The following is a 21,429-nucleotide window of genomic DNA, read 5'->3' as shown; positions in this document are numbered from 1 at the left end:
ATAGGAAAGATGGACAAAGCACAGAAATGCATAATTTTCACCGCAGTTGGTGAGGTGCACTGCCTGTGATTGGCAGAGTCAGGTGAGAAGGGACCAGACTCTGAAGACCCCCAAAGAGGAGCAGGGAGAACCAAGACAAAAGGTCACAGACAGCTTCTATGTAGTGAGTATTTGCGTGGGGCTTCCGTGGTAGCTCGACTTCCCTGGTGGCTTAGAGGGTAAAGCACCTGCCCGCAATGCGGGAGACCCGGGTTCAATCCCTGGGTCAGGAAAATCCCCTGGAGAAGGAAATGGCAACCCACTCCAGTACCCTTGCCTGGAAAATCCCATGAACGGAGGAGCCTGGTAGGCTACAGTCCAGGGGGTCACAAAGAGTCGGACTCGACTGAGTGACTTCACTTTCACTTCACTTTCCCTTTCCCTGGTAGCTTAGTCAGTAAAGAATCTGCCTGCAATGCAGGAGACATGGGTTCTATCCTGGGGTTGGAACGATGCCCTGGAGAAGGAAATGGCAATCCACTCCAGCATCCTTGCCTGGGGAAATCCCATGGATAGACGATCCTGGAGGGCTACAGTCCATGGGGTCGCAAGAGTCAAATAATGAGAAGAGTTTTGCTTTCATATGGAAAATAAATTACAAATTTTATGCAATGTAACTACCTCTTATAACATCTATTAAAACCTTTAAAGCTAATTTTGCACAAAATACATAAAAATACTTTGTGAGGTATAAAAAGTCAGGGAAGTATATAGTTACTTGGTTATTTCAGAGCTAAGCCATCACAATTAGTGAGTACTCAAAATTACTCAAAACTTTGAAATCTGGAAAACTTAGAGGTCCTGCTTAAAAAAAGACTCTCTAAGTTTTCCTTTTCAAAAAACTAAGAACACTAGGAGATGGAGTAGAAAATCACACTTCCCAAGTTGTTATTATGTTTTTAGTCCATCTTGAATTCTTTATGCAATGAAGTAAGGTTTCAAAAATGAAAACTAATGTTTAAGTTTTGCAATAACCTTAATTTGCCAATTTCCAAAGAGTCAGAAAAACTTTAAGAAAAGATTCATTAAATAAATTCATAATCTTACAATCTTCTGTTTCATGTAACTGGATCTATTATGCTTTAAACTAAAAGAATATTATATATTGTTAATATCACAGGAGTTCTATCCACTGTTTACTATTTGCTGTATATTTCAAAGAAACAACTTATCATTGCTATATCAAGTAATATTTTTAAATGCCGCTTCCTCAAATGTACTGATTCTCCATCCAGACTGCATGTTAGAATGACCTGGAAAGCTTTTCAAACAATGCAGGGGCTGTCTCTGAGGATCTAATTGTGCAGTTCAGTTCCTTTGCAAAAGGGCCCAGATACAGATACGGTTCTGAAAATTTGCCAAGATTTTAATATTCACTCAGGACATAGAGTCTTTCAGCCTGTGGTCATGGTCTCCAAATACCTCAGTTGAATTTCATTCCATGCCTTTGGCAAACAGTAAAGAATAATTCTCTAAAGGGGTAAAATCATGACTCTCATTCAAATATAAAATGAACACACATCAAAGATTTTATCCAACTCATTAGTTAACAATGGGACAGATAAGATGTTACAATTGGTTCAAATGAGAATTCAAAGACAGGTAAAATATAAGTCAGGGATAGACAACAGCCCTGTGGGCCAAACCCAGCTCACCAAGGGTTTCCAAACAGCCTGCGTTAAGTATGGCTTTTACATCTCTAAATGGCTGGAAAAAAAATCAAAAGAATTATAATATTTTGTGACATGTGAAAAGAACATGAAACTCAATTTCAGCCCCCATACATAAGTTTTACTGGAACACAGCCAGTAAAACACAGCCAAGCTCCTTGATCTACTGACTGTTTTAGAGCTACAGTAGCATAGCTGGATGGTTGCAATAGAGAACAGATGAGCCATACAGCCTAAAACATTTATTATTGGGCCCTTCTCAGGAAAAGTTTGCCAACCCCTGATATAAGCAATCAGGGATGCTGACATGAATTTGCAAATTAATGCAAAACTGGGTCAAAATCTACCCAGCAGTAAAATATAATGCTTGAAATCATTTCTTCCAGAGGAGGAAAATCAATGACCTCCCCATCAGACAGATTTCACTTGCATCTCTATGGACTAGAATTATTGCATTACCTTTAGTTTCTTACAGCTCATGGAGCTGTAAAATAGCCCAAAGACAATGAAAAGCATGGAACTCTCTAAACTTAGATAACCCCTCAAACTCTGCTCATTAGTGCTCAGAATTCCTTTGAAAAGACACCCAGTAATTTTTTACATCCATATCACAGTCTTTCATAATTTTTCCTGACAAAAACTAAACTGCATTCACTTTTTAAAAAATTTTATTGGAGTATAGTTGATTAACAATGTTGTGGTTGTTTCATGTGTAGAGCAAAGTGAATTTGTTATATATATTCATGTATCCACTCTTTTAAAAATTCTTTTCCCATATAGGCCATTAAAGAGTATTGAATAGAGTTTCCTGTGCTATAGAGTAGCTATCTATTTTATATATGTGTATGTCAATCCCAATTTCCCAATTTATGCCTTCCCTGGCCCTTACTCCTGGTAACCATAAGTTTGCTTTCTACATCTGGAACTCTATTTGTAGATAAGTTCATTTGCATCACTCCTTTAGATTCTACATAAAGCAGTGTCATATAACATATGTCTTTCTCTGACTGACGTCACCCAGTATGACAATCTCTAGGTCGATCCACGTTGCTGCAGATGGCATTTGTTGTTCTTGTTCAGTCACTTGGTTCTGTCCAACTCTGTGACCCCATGTACTGCAGCACGTCAGGCTTCCCTGCCCTTTACCACCTCCTAGAGCTTGCTCAAACTCATGTCCGTTGAGTTGGTGATGCCATCCAACTATCTCATCCTCTGTCATCCCCTTTTCCTCCTATCTTCCTTCAGTCTTTCCCAGCGTCAGGGTCTTTTCCAATGAGTCGGCTCTTCGCATCAGGTGGCCAAAGTATCAGAGCTTCAACTTCAGCACCAATCCTTTCAAAGTGTATTCAAGGTTGGTTTCCTTTAAGACTGACTGGCTTATAGAGATTCTCCATTTTAGATCTGATCCCCCTGTGATTTTACAGCTTCCTACTTCCCCTAAAGAAGAGGCAGCATCCTTCTAAAATTCTTATCTAGACTGCATTTCTTCCATGTACTGGTAGAAAAACAAGTCTGCATAAAAATCAGTTTCCTCTGATATTCTCTGATCATCCCTTAAATACATGTTTGACTTTTCAATCAATGTTGAATACTTACTGCAATTAATAAAATTCTCATTAAATATACCTTCAGCATTTTGATGACATTTTTATGGAAAACTTTGTGAGGTAAACAATCTTCTTCCAAACCTGCCCTAAAAGGTTTGCATTATTTTTTAAAAATGACTCGCTTTGATCTTCGAAGTTCACGATGAAAATTGCTTAAGGCTGTTCTCTGAAGAGACTCTCTCCTAAAGCCAGACTTGTGTCTCCAGGGTACACTAGTTTGGTTTCTATAAATGATCACAGTTTGTAGTTCAAAGAATTGCACTTGCTAAGTTTTGTTTTCTTGTGTTTGGCTTTGCTTCTCACCACATCCCTAAAGCCAGCAGGGCAGGTTGTATCAGCCTCATTTTGCAAACACAGACCCAACAGGTTGTGAGAGTTAGGCCTCCCTTTTATGTCCAAAGCAGCCAGGTGAAGCCTCTGGAGGCAGTTACTGCTTGAAGATGGAAAGTTCCCTGGAAACAAGGGCTAGGCCTGTCATATTCATCACTAGTGTCAGCAATGCAGTGAGGAGCGTTCTGGAGTGTGACTGTGCACACTTAAACTCCAATTAACCACTAAGTGACTCATTTGAAAAGACCCTGATGCTGGGAAAGATTGAAGGCAGGAGGAGAAGGGGACGACAGAGGATGAGATGGTTGGATGGCATCACCGACTCAATGGACATGAGTTTGAATAAACTCCAGGAGTTGGTGATGGACAGAGAAGCCTGGAGTGCTGCAGCCCGTGGGGTCACAAAGAGTCGGACACAACTGAGCAACTAAACTGAACTAGTAACCTTGGGCAAGTTCTTTAACTGATCTCTGTGCCTCAGTTTTCCATCTGTGAAATGGTCATAACAGTGTTTCATGGGGCTCTTATGAAGATTTCGATAGTATGTAGAATACTTAGAATTGTGCCTAGAGGGAGAAATGGACGGGGAGTTTGGGGTTAGTAGATGTAAACTATTATATATAGAATGGATAAATGACAAGATCCTACTCTATAGCACAGGGAATTATATTCAGGATCCTGGGATAAGCCACACTGAAAAGGAATATAAAAAAGGATGTGTATATAGATATATACATAAAACTGAGTCATTTTGCTATACAGCAGAAATTAGCACAACATTGTATATCAACTATACTTCAATAGAAAAAACAAGTTTAAAACTCTAAAACTAAAAGATCTGTGTCTGATACATACCATGTAACCAAAAATTAAAAGCATGTCTGGCCACAACTCAGTATGCAATAAATATTTGTTAAACAAATGATTGATTGGAATAAAAGCAGAATTGAATCAAATATTCAAATAGTCCATCTCCAGATATTCATATATATGAGGGGAAAAAACTATAAATTTCTAAGCCTACACCTTGACTCCTGCTAAAGTTGTTATTATTGCTTAGTTGCTAACTTGTGTCCAACTCTTTGCGACCCCATAGTCCACCAGGCTCCTCTGCCCATCGGATTTCCCAATCAAGAATACTAGAGTGGGTTGCCATTTCCTCTCCAGGAGATCTTCCCGACCCAGGAATTGAACCCACATCTGCGTTAGCAGGCAGATTCTTTTCCACTAAGCCACCAGGGAAGCCCCATGTTAATGTAAAACTATTAAAACCTTCCAAAACTCATTACTCTCATATACAAAATAAACAAGTCAAAGATTTTGTATGTTACAAATTAACTATTAATAATGAGGCAACAATTAAGATGAGCAGTTTGAAGGAGAATTCAAACAACTCACAATCAGCAATTTAAAAATGAGGAAATATATTTACAAGTATATGCAAAATTGGTCATATCCACATGGAAATAGTCAATTATATTCCCCCTGATGAAAACCCTTTGTCTTTCATGAACAAGAGTAATTTGCATTACTCTAGGTATACTACAACTAAAAGATTGCATAAATAATAAATGGCATGGACTCCTATAGATCAGAAAACCCAGAAAGTGCTCTAGATAAGACACTGAAGTCCTTCACACTTTTTCCTGACACTTTTTTAATATAATTTGCAAAATATGTTTTGCAAAATTTAATATAACCTGAAGTTTTCTGCAAATTCAACTAATATGTATAGGGAACTTTATGAAATGTTAGCCACCAATTCAGAAAACCATGTACTATTCTTACAACAGTGGTGATCACTGTGTTTGTGTCCAATACAACATCTGAATCTGCCACTATAGCTGTAGAATTCATACTGGTGTTTAGGAAAGCGATAACTGTCAGATGCTCAGTCATGTCCAACTCTTTGCGACCCCATGGACCATAGCCCACCAGGCTCCTCTGTTCATGGAATCCTCCAGGCAAGAATACTGGAGTGGGTTGCCATTCCCTTCTCCAGGGGAATCTTCCTGACCCAGGGATCAAACCGAGGTCTCCTGCATTGCAGACTGATTTGTTACTGTCTGAGCCACCGGGAAGACCCTGGTGATTATAGATGTTTATAGAAGTGATGTTTATAGATGTTTACATGTAAGTACATATTGAATCTGACTAGTTTATTATGTCTTGTGGTGCTGTAATGCCTTTTGAATTACATATTATACTAATGTAAATAATTTTTTATTTATCTTTTATATTACATTTTTAACTTTTTATTTTATATTGGAGTATAGTTGATTAACAATGTTGTATTATTTTCAGGTGTAAACAAAGTGATTCAGTTATACAAACACATGTATCTGTTCTTTTTCAAGTTGTTTCCTATTTAGATAGTTCCATAATATTAAGCAGAGTTCCCTGTGCTATACAGTAGGTCTTTTTTGGTTATCCATTTTAAATATATCAATGCGTACATGTCAATCCCAAACTCCCTGACTATCCCCCTGCTCCCTTGTTTATATTACAGTTTGAACAGTGCATTGATTTTTTGAAAGTGTGTGCGTGCTTGATTATATTCTTGAGGAAGCTCATTTCAGGATCATGTGGTGAGCATTACAAAATATTTTCAGGAAAAGGGGTGCTGAGTTGGTTGGCTTGGGGGCCCCTGGCATGGAGGTTGTCTATGGGAACCTAGGTTAGGTAAACTAGGTCAGAGCAGCGACACTGAGGATAGAAACCACATTCCTGAACACACAAGATATGTCTGTCTATCTGTCCTCCCTCTGTTCACTCCTCCCTTTCTCCCCACTGTAAACGCAGACACATACCATGTTCCAAAAGCTTCCTGTAAATAGGTTGTCCTCTAATGTCCCCATTGCAGATTAGAATATTGATAAAGCCTTTCAGCATATATTTACATTAGATTATGACATATTCCTGTACAAGAAGAAAGATATGGTATATGTATATACATACATATATATAATGAAATATTACTCAGCCATAAAAAAGAATGAAATAATGCCATTTGTAGAAATGTGGATGGACCGAGAGATTGTCATACTAAGTGAAGTAAGTCAGACAGAGAAGACAAATACCATATGATGTCACTTATATATGATATCTTAAAAAACAGTGCAAATGAATATATTTATAAAACAGAAATAGGTCCAAAGAAGTAGAAAACAAGTAGTATGGTTACCAAAGGAGAAGGCAGGGGGAGGGATAAGTTAGCAAAGATACACACACTATTGCATATAAAATATATAGCCAACAAGGACCTACCATATAGCAGAGGGGACTGTACTCAATTTTCTATAGTAACCTATAAGAGGAAAGAATCTGAAAAGGATATATATATAAGAATTTACATGTTTGTGTGTGTGGGTGTGTGTGTGTGGGTGTGTGTGTGTGCGCACGCGCGTGCGTGCACGTGCTTAGTCAGTCAATCGTGTCCGACTCTTTGTGACCACATGAACTGTAGCCCTCCAGGCTCCTCTGTCCATGGGATTCTCCAGGCAAGAATACTGGAGTGGGTTGCCATGCCCTCCTCCAGGGCATCTTCCCAACCCAGGGAAGGAACCCAGATCTCCCACGTTGTAGGCAGATTCTTTACCATCTGAATCACCAGGGAAGCCTATATATATATTATATATAATATATATATATAACTGAATTATTTGCTCTACACCTGAAAAATTAACACAGCATTGTAAATCAACTATACTTCAATAAAAAAATTAAATTTTTAAATTTTCATTTAAATAAAAGGGAATATCTTAAGCCAAAGCCAGATCCTTTGTGGTATTCTAATAAAAGCTAGAGTAAGAGACTGAGAGACCTAAAATCCTACAATGCCAGGTCCTTAAGGAGTTCTGTGTGGATTGGCTATCTGTTGCTGCAATTAAAAAATGACTGTACAATCTGGTGGCTGAAAGCAACAATGACCATTTATTGTCACTCCCAGTTTCTGTAGGTTTGAAATCTATGTAATAATTTAGCAGAGTGGTTCAGACTCAGAGTTGCTAATGAGGTTGCAGCCAAGATGTCAACTGGGGCGATAATCTTAAGGCTTGACTGATGGGGCTAATGGATCTGCTTCCAAGATGACATACTCAGAATCTTGCAAATTGCCCATAAGAAGGTCTCAGTTGTTCCTCATACAAGCCTCTCCACATAGCCACTTGAGTGTTCTCACAACAGGACAACTGATTTCCCTCAAAACAATTCATCCAAGAGAGCAAAGTAGAAGTCATATCTTTTACAACCTAACCTCAGGGCCTCGCGTCATCATTTCCATAGCATTCTGTGGAAGTCAGCCCTCCGCAGTGTGGAGGGGGAATCTATAGGGATCTTAATAAGGAGGTAGTTTCATCCGTAACCCCATGAGAGGCTACCATATCAGGTAATGTGTTGTGGGCTTTCCACAGTCTCAAACGCACATTTCATGTAATTGTAATCTTCACTATTCCCTCAGGCACGTGTGAAATGGTTAGTAGAGAGAAAATATATTGATTATTTCACTTTGCAAGTCAAAGCTGGAAAAACACCTTTTCAATAATCTTGGAATAAATGATTCAGAAGCCATTCAGAACCCAACTATGACCATGTTATTAAAACTAATAAATATTAGTTTCCTCCCATTTCATCCTCAATCATACTGTCATAATTACTTCATTTAGCCCAAAATATTCACTTCCTCAGTGAAATTTTATTGTCATCAACAAACCAGGGATCGTTGTTCTCTTTTTCCAAGCCATACTCATAATTTCCTCCTAGAGGGCTGATTCTAAGCTTCTAAATTGAAAGCTATTAGAAATTATGCTACAAGGAAGAGAGGAAGTAGTCAGGTGTGACTCAGAGCTCTGTAGTATTTATATTATATGAGGCAGGGTTTAGGTGTAATAAGATATCACAGATTAGGCATTTTTGTTTAATGAGGGAAAACTGTAACAAACTAAACTTGAAAAAACTGTGCCTTGCTTGATTTGTTAAAATACACTGACAGCCATAGTTCATTCTGATGATGACCTCTGGTCGGAGGACCCTCATCTTCATAGCCTTGAATCACTTCTCTTAATTACTCACTTTAATCACTTAAGAAGACATAATTAGATATTTCAAAGACATCAAGTAGTGAGTGCAAAGTGTAAAATCCTGTGGAAATGTATAAAATACCTTAAAGTAAATGAAGTTTTTTTTTAGTATTCCAGTACCTAGAACATAACAGATGTCAAATAAATATTAGTTTCCACACATTTCATCCTCAGTCCTGTCTCTCAATATTCTTTTTTTTAATTTATTTTATTGAAGTATAGTTAATTTACAATGTAGGGTTAATTTCTGCTGTGAGCAAAGTGATTCAGTTATATATTATACATATATATATAATGTATATATATATATATTCTTTTTATATTATTTTCCATTATGGTTTATCATAAGATATTGAATATAATTCTCTGTGCTTAGGACCTTATTGTTTATCCTTTCTATATATAATAATTTGCATCTGCTAACCCCAAACTCCCAATCTATCCCTCCCCCTGCCTCTCAAGAGTCTAAGACTAGATTCTGAGGTCATAACCCCATAGAAACATCTCACTAAAATAGTAATAAGGCACAATGAGGTCCTCCAAGGTGTAGGAATTAAATTCTTAACAATTTCAGTTTTAATTGAAATGTTATTTTAATGTTAACAGTAATAAAGACTTGGTAGTAAAATATTTTTACTTCTCTGGTGCCTCTTTGCATCAGATTTTTACTTAATAAGTAGGCACATGTGAAATTTTACATTTACCTCAGTTAACCAAGGAGCTATTTTTGTATCTGAAGTTTACAAAATCTAAAATAACATCTTCTACAGGAAACACTTTTAAAACTGTATATTTCTATAAATGTTTATCTATGTAATGTGTATTTATATATTTCACAGTGCACAAAAAGATAATATTGGTGATTTCAGTGACCTCAAGCTCCACCAAAAAAAAAATTACATATATTTATGTTAAGAGACTAAATGATAGACTTTTAAAAATATTTTTAAATGATACATACTCATTATTTAAAGTGTTAAAGGATGAAGAAAATTACCAAAAAGAGAAAATAAAATAATATTAAAACTGTGCTGCTCACAAATATTTAAATGCTAAATCTATCTTTCTAGCTATCTCTCAATACACTTTAAAAGATAGGCTAGATTAAGTGCTTTTACAAATATGAAACGTTTCTGGAATGCTATTCAAATAAAATGGACTGCATTTAATTTTACTTGACTTTAACATAAGAATGAAACAGATAAAACTTAAGAAATTGCTGAATATCAGATAAATATTTCCTTACTTTATGAGATACTCATTATTAAAAGATCCCTAAAGGCTAAAAAAGATTACCTAAAATATTAATTTGAGACATTATCACATTTACTGTCTATGTACCAACATTAAACAGCATTTTGATGTATCGTTACAAAAGGCAGGATTATCAGAACACTCACAGTCCAGCCGTCTTCACTCCCCCATATCCCAAGTTTTGATAATTAGGTGAGTATTATACATTGTCAAGGTTTATAACTTTAAAATTGATTCTGCTGCTACAACTCCTGTGGCTTCTTGGACAGATTTCCACATTTAAATGACTTTAAGGCTCAATCTCAAACCTTCTATCACAGCAGAAACCTTCTATCTCTCAAACCTTCTATCACAGCTTCTCCATTCCTGAGTTCTCTGTTTTGACTTATCTTTCAGTTGGCTGGAATGTATCATCAGGTAACTGCTTCGAGGAGGGCTCTGGGTATCAAAGTTCCTGAGGGTTTGGCTACTAAATGAACTATTTTTCTACTCACAGCACTTCTAAAATCAAATGTGTAGGGGATTTTCCTACAATGCTTAACTTTCCAGACATCAACTGGGTGTCCTACAACTCATTTAAGACACTGAACACCTGAGTTGGAACAGAGCCCACAGATAAAGAGCTCAGATGCTCAAGACTGCCCCCTACCGTAGACACCAAAGTGCCAGGCTGTCCCTTGTACTTCTGATCAACAAGTTATAGACTGAGCTTTCCCAGTTTTTATGGCTGCCATAGGAGGAACTGGCTCCCAAGTCACCCAGCTCGGGCAGCCAATGGCATTCGTCATTCACAAGTCCCCCAGAACCAGAGAAAACGAAAGAAGCAGTTTTAAATGAACACCAAGCCCTCCCTGTGATCATCACCCCGGATTTAGCACAGAGAAAGTAGGCAAACACGCACAGCTCCCATTTCCTCCCTTTAACAGGTTTCACTACAGACTTTTCCAGCTGCTGCTGCCCAGGGTTCAGAAATTTAGGAGCTCTGTGTCAGGAACTGGAGGCTGAGACAAATATGTATTTCTTATTGTATCACAGCTACTTATCGCTTCTCGGCCCTTTGGCTAAGATCAAGTGTATCACAGCTACTTGCTACCTGTAACTTTCAAACGTGAAGGACAGCTTCACTTTTGGAGTTTCTCCCTGCCATTTTCACTGATGCCCCTCTCTACTATTCTTAGAACTGCATTTGAATATTTAGCTGTCTCAAAATAAAAAGTTTAACTTTTTCTAAAGCCAAATCGTATTAAAGTATTCTGACAAATATGGCATTTTGCTACCTCACACTTCCCTTCTGTGCAGGCCCACTTACCAAAAGTATTCCCTTTTAATTCCGCTCTTTCCCCTGGCATTTATTCTTGCCTTATTTCTAAATAATATATATCCTTTGAGCCATCTGTTTCATATATTATTTACTGACTTCCTATTACTGCAATTAGGAATTTGAGTTTCTACAACACCCTTCCTCTCAGTATGGTAACAACTGTTATTGAATCAATATTCAGTGTTTACACTGTGTATTCACAGCAGACCTACTTGCCCTTATTTGTTTACTTTCTGTTTTCCTGGAATTTAACATTTTCTTTGTTTTTGTTTTTCTTTTTTTTAACTTGCTTAATGTTCTTTGACATGATACCTAAAAAGTGAAGTTGTTTTGGATCTGTTTTGCATCCCTCATGATGAAATAAATGGCCTTGGCTTATTGTGCTTGCCATCTCCACTGCAGCATAAAAACTTCAAGATCAGAATGGCTTTTGTTGTTGCCATGTGTTTTGCATAAGAATCTGATGAAAATATGATTATTTAAAATACATTTATAAATGGTGGTAAGGTTTGGAAGAAAGTTTTATTTTGAAAGAATTGACTATAGCCTTCAGTCAGTCAGTTCAATCGCTCAGTCATGTCCGACTCTTTGCGGCCCCATGGACTGCAGCACACCAGGCCTTCCTGTCCATCACCAACTCCAGGAGCTTGCGCAAACTCAAGTCCATTGAATCAGTGATGCCATCCAGCCATCTCATCCTCTGTCGTCCCCTTCTCCTCCTGCATTCAATCTTTCCCAGCATCAGGGTCTTTTCAAAGGAGTCAGTTCTTCACATCAGGTAGCCAAAGGATTGGAGTTTCAGCTTCAACATCAGTCCTTCCAATGAATATTCAAGACTGATCTCCTTTAGGATGGACTGGTTGAATCTCCTTGCAGTCCAAGGGATTCTCAAGAGTCTTCGCCAACATCATAGTTCAAAAGCATCAATTCTTTGGTGTTCAGCTTTCTTTATGGTCCAGCTGTCACTTCCACACATGACTACTGGAAAAACCATAGCTTTGACTAGACGGACCTTTGTTGGCAAAGTAATGTCTCTGCTTTTTAATATGCCATCTAGGTCAGTCACAGCTTTTCTTCCAAGGAGTAAGCGTCTTTTAATTTCATGGCTGGAGTCACCATCTGCAGTGATTTTGGAGCCCCCAAAAATAAAGTCTGTCACTATTTCCATTGTTTCCCCATCTATTTGCCATGAAGTGATGGGCCCAGATGCCATGATCTTAGTTTTCTGAATGTTGAGCTTTAAGCCCACTTTTTCACTCTGCTCTTTCACTTTCATCAAGAGACTCTTTAGTTCTTCTTTGCTTTCTGCCATAAGGGTGGTGTCATCTGCATATCTGAGGTTATTGATATTTCTCCTGGCAATCTTGATTCCAGCTTGTTCTTCCTCCAGCCCAGCATTTCTCATGATGTACTCTGCATAGAAGTTAAATAAGCAGGGTGACAATATACAGCCTTGACATACTCCTTTTCCTATTTGGAACCAGCCTGTTGTTCTATGTCCAGTTCTAACTGTTGCTTCCTAACATGCATACAAATTTCTCAGGAGACAGGTCAGGTGGTCTGGTATTCCCATCTCTTTAAGAATTTTCCACAGTTTATTGTGATCCACACAGTCAAAGGCTTTGGCATAGTCAATAAAGCAGAAGTAGATGTTTTTCTGGGACTCTTATTTTTTCGATAACCCAACGGATGTTGACAATTTGATCTCTGATTCCTCTGCCTTTTCTAAAACCAGTTTGAACATCTGGAAGTTCATGGTTCATGTACTGTTGAAGCCTGGCTTGGAGAATTTTGAGCATTACTCTACTAGCGTGTGAGTGCAATTGTGTGGTAGCTTGAGCATTCTTTGTCATTGCCTTTCTTTGGGATTGGAATAAAAACTGACCATTTCCAGTCCTGTGGCCACTGCTGAGTTTTCCAAATTTGCTGGCATATTGAGTGCAGCACTTTCACAGCATCATCTTTCAGGATTTGAAATAGCTCAACTGGAATTCCATCACCTCCACTAGCTTTGTTCGTAGTGATGCTTCCTAAGGCCCACTTGACTTCACATTCCAGGATGTCTGGCTCTAGGTGAGTGATCACACCATCGTGATTATCTGGGTCATGAAGATCTTTTTTGTACAGTTTTTCTGTGTATTCTTGCCACCTCTTCTTAATATCTTCTGCTTCTGTTAGGTCCATACCATTTCTGTCCTTTATTGTGCCCATCTCTGCATGAAATGTTCCCTTGGAATCTCTAATTTTCTTGACGAGATCTCCGGTCTTTCCCATTCTGTTGTTTTCCTCTATTTCTTTGCATTGATCGCTGAGGAAGGCTTTCTTATCTCTCCTTGCTATTCCTTGGAACTCTGCATTCAAATGGGTATATCTTTCCTTTTCTCCTTTGCTTTTCGCTTCTCTTCTTTTCACAGCTATTTGTAAGGTCTCTTCAGACAGCCATTTTGCTTTTTTGCATTTCTTTTTCTTGGGGGTAGTCTTGATCCCTGTCTCCTATAATGTCACAAACCTCTGTACATGGTTCATCAGGCACTCTGTCTATCAGATCTAATCCCTGGAATCTCTTTGTCATTTCCACTGTATAATCGTAAGGGATTTTATTTAGGTCATACCTGAATGGCCTAGTGATTTTCTCCACTTTCTTCAATTTAAGTTTGAATTTGGCAATAAGGAGTTCATGATCCAAGTCAGCTCCTGGTCTTGTTTTTGCTGACTGTATAGAGCTTCCCATCTTTGGCTGCAAAGAATATAATCAGAGTCCGGTATTAACCATCTGGTGATATCCATGTGTAGAGTCTTCTCTTGTGTTGCTGGAAGAGGGTGTTTGCTATGACCAGTGTGTTCTCTTGGCAAAACTCTCTTAGCCTTTGCCCTGCTTCATTCCATACTCCAAGGCCAGATTTGCCTGTCACTCCAGGTGTTTCTTGACTTCCTACTTTTGCATTCCAGTCCCGTATAATGAAAAGGACATCTTTTCTGTGTGTTACTTCTAGCAGGTCTTGTAGGTCTTCATAGAACTGTTCAACTTCAGCTTCTTCAGCATTACTGGTCAGAGCATAGACTTAGATTACCATGATACTGAATGGTTTGCCTTGGAAACAAACAGAGATCATTCTGTCGTTTTTGAGATTGCAACCAAGTACTGCATTTCAAACTCTTTCATTGACTATGATGGCTACTCCATTTCTTCTAAGGGATTCTTGCCTGCAGTAGTAGATATCATGGTCATCTGAGTTAAATTCTCCCATTCCAGTCCATTTTAGTTTGCTGATTCCTAAAATGTCGACGTTCACTCTTGCCATCTCCTGTTTGACCACTTCCAATTTGCCTTGATTCATGGACCCGACATTCCAGGTTCCTATGCAATATTGCTCTTAACAGCATCGAACCTTGCTTCTATCACCAGTCCCATCCACTGTTTTTGCTTTGGCTCCATCCCTTCATTCTTTCTGGAGTTATTTCTCCACTGATCTCCAGTAGCATATTGTGCACCTACCAACCTGGGGAATTCCTCTTTCAGTGTCCTATCTTTTTGCCTTTTCATACTGTTCATAGGGTTCTCAAGGCAAGAATACTGAAGTAGTTTGCCATTCCCTTCTCAAGTGGACCACATTTTTTCAGACCTCTCCACCATGACCCATCCGTCTTGGATGGCCCTACATGGCATGGCTCATAGTTTCATTGAGCTAGACAAGGCTGTGGTCCATGTGATCAGTTTGGTTAGTTGTCTGTCATTGTGGTTTTCAGTCTGTCTGCCCTCTGATGGAGAAGGATAAGAGGCTTATGGAAGCTTCCTGATGGGAGGACTGACTGAAGGGGAAACTGGGTCTTGTTCTGATGGGTGGGGCCATGCTCAGTAAATCTTTAATCCAATTTTCTGTTGATGGGTGGAGCTGTGTTCTGTCCCTGCTATTTACCTGGTACCAGACTATGATGGAGGTAATGAAGATAATGGCGACCTCCTTCAAAAGATCCCATGCATGTCCTGCTACACTCACTGACCCCAGCCCTGCAGCTGGCCACCACCGATCCACACCTCTGCTGGAGACTGCTGTACACTCATGGGCAAGTCCGGGTCAGTCTCTTGTGGGGTCACCGCTCCTTTTTCCTGGGTCCTCGTGCACACAAAGTTCTGTTTGTGTCCTCCAAGAGTCTATTTCCCAGACCTGTGTAAGTTCTGGCAGCTCTATGGTGGGGTTAATGGCAGCCTCCTCCAAGAGTGCTTATGCCACACCCAAGTCTGCTGCACCCAGAGCTGCTGTCCCTGTGGCAGGCCACTGCTGACCCGTACCTCCACAGGAGAACGCTCAAACACAGTTCTGTCTCAGTCTCTGTCAGTCTCTGACTATAGCCTTACTGGTTTCAGTATCAAGCTGAGAGAATATAAGGAGTCTTTTAAAATCACACTTAGATAGGGATACTAAATCCAGCAAAGAAAAATACAAGATAACCAACTTAGTTTAAATTTCAGATAAACAAATGATGGTTTAGTGTAAGTAAAAGACAAGGAACTCTTGTCTTTCACCTAACAATGTACATTTAAATAACCAACTCTTCTATCAGTGAAACGAACTTGGTTGAGTTTATTGTGAATGTGAATGATTAATGTTAAGATGCTACAAAGGTAAAAAGAAATTCATTTTTGTTGGCTGATAACGTAATGCTACAGACTGTTTTAATCTGATTGAAGTCTGTATAGTGAAAAAGGTGTGAGTAGTGAGATGCTGACCCAGAGAAGAATAAAGGCATATGTCATTGGTCTTCTTCCCTGGCCCTGGTCATCTGGAGGGGTGCTGAGATCTCATCCCAGGAGCATGAATTCAAATGCATTTCTTCATAACACCAAGAGGTCAAATAAAACCACTGATAGTACACTAAGTCTTCAATTCACTCATCCCAGATCCTTCCACAGGTGTTCTAGACAGCTCGAGCTGCTATTATGTAGCAAAGCATCAGAGACTGGGTGGCTTAAACAACAGAAATTTATTCCTCACTGTTCTGTAGGCTGCAATGTCCAAAATCAAATTACTGACTGATCCATTTCCTGGTGAGGGTCTTTTTTCCAGTTAACACACAGATGCCTCCTTGCTGTATCCGCACATGGCAGAGAGCGATCATCTCTCATGTCTCTTCTTATTTATAAGGGCACTAATCCCATTCATGAGGGCTCCATCCTCATGACTTAATTACCTCCCAAAGACTCTTCCTCCAAATACTGTCCACTGGAGACGAAGACTGTAACACATAAATTTTGGGAGGAGGCAAACACTCAGTCCATAGCAATGGAGATGTGAATAAAACTACAAGTGTATGTCCAGAAAGGTCTTAGATGTTAGGAAATATCATTCTGATAGTAGACAAACCTAGGCATCCTCCAAGAGGGAAAGAAAGGGGGAACTTCTTTGAAATCTGCTTACAATTCACCATAGACAGTTTTTATTTTAAGAAACTAATAAAAGTAATATGATTCCACCTTTCAGAGCTGTTTATCACTTGGAATTGCAGTTTGGGTGATTGCACTCTAGTAAATTAGCTGACTGAGAGTCCAAAGATTATATCTGCCTCCAGACAGTCCATTCATCATGCTTAGCATTTGAATTTGAGCACAGCTTTCCCACATATTTGCCAAAATGCCACCAAAGTAATCACAGAAAGCTCCCTGTTTTGATCTACTTAATGCCTTAAATATTGTCAGTGGCTGTGAAATTTAGGTTTATTGGAATATTTTAATAACCCACCAATCTCTTTATCTGAAAGCTTCATATAACCACTCTCTTAGTTCATAAATACTTATTGATTTTAATTTTGCACCAAAAAGGGAGTGGACTTCAGTAGTCCAATATGTACTTACTCAAGAAACCAATGAAAAGTCGTAGTATTATCAAGATATAATCATGTAAGAATGAAAAAACCTTTAAATAGTATCAAATATTTACTTGCATGGCCAATGAACAGTTAAAATTATTTGTGTATAACCCAGACCTTCACACTTTCAATATTATTTTGCAAACTGGCAAATTGTTCAGTTAGATTATCCAATTTTGGAAAAGCATCATTTAAATTTTGATTGGTAAAACTACCAAAATGTGATAATTGTGATCCCCAAAAAATCCAATTACATAAAATTCAGGCTTGCATGTTTGGAAAGTGAACAAAATTTTCAGGCCAAAAGTGCCCAACTAATTGGCTGAGAGTTCCAGATGGGTATGTGGGATCCAAGTCTATCCCAAAGCCATCTGTGGTTTGTACCACCTACTGACCTAGTCATTTTTTACCACCTGGTCCCTATGTGTGCAGGGTCTCCCTGGGCAGTAATTCCTAAAATTCTAGGCAATTAGTGCTCTTTTAGACTCACATGTCCACAAGTATTGGACCTGAATAAAATGGTTATAGAGACCTAGCCTCTGTCTCCTTAAGTGTGGATATAGGGCTGCCTGCCCTTTCTGTACCAATTTGTTTTTTGAAATATTATATTAAACATGGTAATTACTTCACTGTATATGTAAGCCAAACCATTATTCTATACATCTTAAATTTATATGGTGAGGTATGTCAATTATATCTCAATAAAACTGGGAAAAAAATCTAAGAAATTAAAAAATAAATAAAACCAAATATGATATTAAAATAGTTAATTCAAATGTTACCTTTTCCACAATTAATTTTAACTTTGAATTTTCTTTTTTGCTTTCTATTCTTTGTGGGGATGCTTGGACATAATGAATTGGTCTCAGGAGCTTCACCCACGGATGGTTCTTGGTCTCCACCTGCTGTGACCTCTACCTCCCTGTCGGAAACTCTACCTTTTTTCACTGCATCAAGCATCTTTTCTCAGACTGATCAAAGTGCCACAGACATAATGTCCATTGACCAGACAGTACTAATCCCACGGCTTACTGTCCCCCCTGATGATTATTCTGCCATCAGCCCATTGGTTCCGGAAATTTCACACTTGCCTACATCTTCAGAAGACCGGTTGAGTACCAGCAGCCAAGATACAATGGACGACTTATATGGAATGGATCTCACTAACACTCCTGCCTCCTCTGAGGTCCCAGGATTCAGTGGGTATGCTTCCAGCCCGGATTACTTCCTGGAGAACATCACTCCCGACCCAGGTTTGCACTACATCACCACCAGTGCCATGACTGTCGCCGCCAGGGGCCGAGAGTTGGTGGTGTTCTTCAGTTTGCGTGTGGCCAACATGCCCTTCTCCACCGACCTGTTTAATAAGAGCTCGCTCGAATATCAAGCTCTGGAGCAGCGATTCACACAGCTGGTGAGTGAACACCGCTTACAATTCTGTGTGTCTCCTTTCCTTTTTGTTGTTGCTTTATAATGTAATCATTGCTGTCTTGAGCAATGCCATTTGGAAGAGACAGGCTTCTGAGATACCTGTTGCTGACAGCATTCAGCTAGAGTGTTGAGATGAATTTAGATCCAGTAGGCAGAAGTTCTATGGTAGACACACGAGGCAGCCACTCAGCTATCTGGGAACAAACTTATTTCTAAGACCTTTTCATTATAGTTCCTCTAGATTTCGTTTCCCTGGGAATAATACATAACCACTCAAGAACTGAACTTGGAATTTATAAGTAATATGAGCAGACTTTACCTAAGTTCATTCTGTTTTCCAGCCATCTGACAAAGGGTTCAAGGCTAGATAAGTCCAGAAGAGATGAGGTCAAGTGTTCAGGTGTAAGAAATCTTTTTTTTTTTTTTAGTTCCCTTTACGTTCTTCTGAAACAAACTAGCAAACAAATAAAATGACAAAATGGCTCAGCATCCCAACGACCAACAAAGAAAGTGAGATCATCATCAAAAAGCATATAACTCTGATTATGAAACACCCCGCAAAATGACATATTTATTTTGTTTCTTCATGTAGTTTTGTAGAAATACATACACAGTGAAAACTGCTAAACTATGAACCTCTCTCACAGGCATGGATAATTAAATTCAAGTACACAATACCCATCACAAAGATTACAGAATTTCTGAAAATAAGAAAAAAATATTGTAAGCTCCATGTAAGTTAAATCACTATGCAAATTAAAACCACATAAAAACCAGTTCTTCAAGTGAACTTTAAATAAGACTTTGTGCTATACCTACCTCCCCCAAGTGAGGTGAGTTGATGTTGGGACAATCTCAAGGATCAGAGTCCCAGGGTACCAAGTCCAGGTGTATTAACTAGGATACATCTAGGCTGCCATAATGAAGAGATCAAGAATACAGTAACTTAAATAGAATATGAGTTTATTTTCTTTCACTTGGTGAATGGGACAACTCTGCTCTACAGAGTCATCCAGGGACTCACATTCCCTCCGTCTTATAACTCTGCCAACCCCAAGGCTGTTTCCTCACACTCACATCCACAGCTGGGTCACTGGTACATTATTTATTTATTTATTTATTTATTTAAATTGGAGGATATTATGTTGTAATATTGTGATGGTTTCTCCCACATATCAACATGAATCAGCCATAGGTACACATGTGTCCCCCCCCATCCTGAACCCTCCTCCCACACCCCTCCCCACACCACCCCTCCAGGCTGCCCCAGAGCACCCGCTTTGGGTGCCCTGCTTCATGCACTGAACTGGCACTGGCCATCTGTTTTATGTATGGTAATGTACATGTTTCGATGCGATTCTCTCAAATCATCCTACACTGTCCTCCCACTGAGTCCAAAAGTCTGATCTTCATGTTGGTGTCTCCTTTGCTTCCCTGCATGTAGAATCATTGGTAACTGATACATCTCTGTTTCTACTTGTGAAAAGGGGGAAGTGAGGAACCCCAAGGCAAGCAATATCCTAAGCAAGTGATGCCAAAGTTGCCCACACCTCTTTCACTCATATCCAATTGGTGGGAATTGGTCACATGGCCACACCTTGCTGCAAAGGAGGGTGGGAAATGTGGTCTCTAGGAAGGCAGCCTCAGCCATGAAGAAGAGGAGAATGGATTTGGGGAAAGGGAGCAACTCGTTGTCTGCACACGAGGTGAGGACAGGGAATCCCCACTAGAGGCCAAAACAATGTTAAGACACAAAGAATGAGTCTAGTCAAAGCACATGGGAGAAAATAGGAGAGAGTAATTCCACACTCTGTATAAAATTTCATTTTATTTTCATAATAACCTTGAGGGGGCAGTTACTGGAGGTGGTACCAACATGTGGGTTTGGGTCAGAGTCTGGTGGGGTGGAGACGGGAACAAAGGAAAAGCAGGTCTGTGTCAAGCCTGGGAGATGGTAGCTTGTATCTGTGTCCTCTCTGGGTTTGTGGGTGTTGGTTCATGAAGGAGAGGTCCCACTTTCAGAGGCAGGAACAAAGCAGACATCACTGAGTTTCAGACATTCCTGAAAAGTGATCTCCAGCATGGCTGTGGGGAATTCCCTGGCAGTTCAGGGTTAAGGCTCTGTGTTTCCAGGGTTCAGATCCCTAGTCAGCAAACTAAGATCCCACATGTCATGGGGCGTGGCCAAAAAAAAGGGGATGGTTGTGGGTCTCAAGAGGCAGGTGTGGGAATGTGAAGCACAATTCCCTGAAACATCATTTTGAGATACTTAAATTCTAGCTTGAAAAAGCTTCTTAGGGAACCACTTTTCTTCTGCCTCACAATTCAAGTAAGAGCACTGAGGTACAACTTAGTAGGTTACGTGGATTGATGAAGTCACATGTCTGGTTAGCAGCAACCTGAGGACTGACATCTAGTCTCCTGATGACCAAGTTCTTCACAGTTTCCACTGCAGGGAATTTTTGATGACATGAAACACCCTGAATAGACCAATGAGCCCATGTGTATGCTGTTATTTATTTCAATAGGTCATTTCAAATTTGTTGCTTCCAAACAGATGTTCCATTTACCAGGCGTAGGTCAATCTGCTACTGCTCAGTTTGGAACATATTTTTATTTACTTGGATTTTTTTTTTTTTTTTTTAATAACTGAACCTGGCATCCCTGCTTGGCTGACAGTGTTGACCAGAATTTCTTTTTCAATCCTCTGTTCTCACAATTCATCATGAAGAAAATCACTGCCTATCCATCTCAATACACAGAAAAGTGGAAATATGGGACATAATCACTGCAAACAGATCATTAAGTAGTGATGTTCTGGTCTCACGTTAAAT

General features: G+C 39.2%; 1 protein-coding gene across 1 annotated transcript in view; it reads left to right on the top strand.

Annotated features, from left to right (window-relative positions):
* IMPG1 (interphotoreceptor matrix proteoglycan 1) overlaps nt 1-21,429 on the top strand; it is a 147,948-nt gene that overhangs the window by 95,257 nt on the left and 31,262 nt on the right. The window contains 1 exon segment of the mRNA XM_043890205.1: nt 18,037-18,578. Within this exon segment, the coding sequence (XP_043746140.1) occupies nt 18,037-18,578 (542 nt within the window).

The sequence above is a fragment of the Cervus elaphus genome, chromosome 28 (assembly GCF_910594005.1).
Source record: "Cervus elaphus chromosome 28, mCerEla1.1, whole genome shotgun sequence".
Lineage (NCBI taxonomy): Eukaryota > Metazoa > Chordata > Mammalia > Artiodactyla > Cervidae > Cervus > Cervus elaphus.
This window is presented reverse-complemented; position numbering and strand designations above follow the sequence as displayed.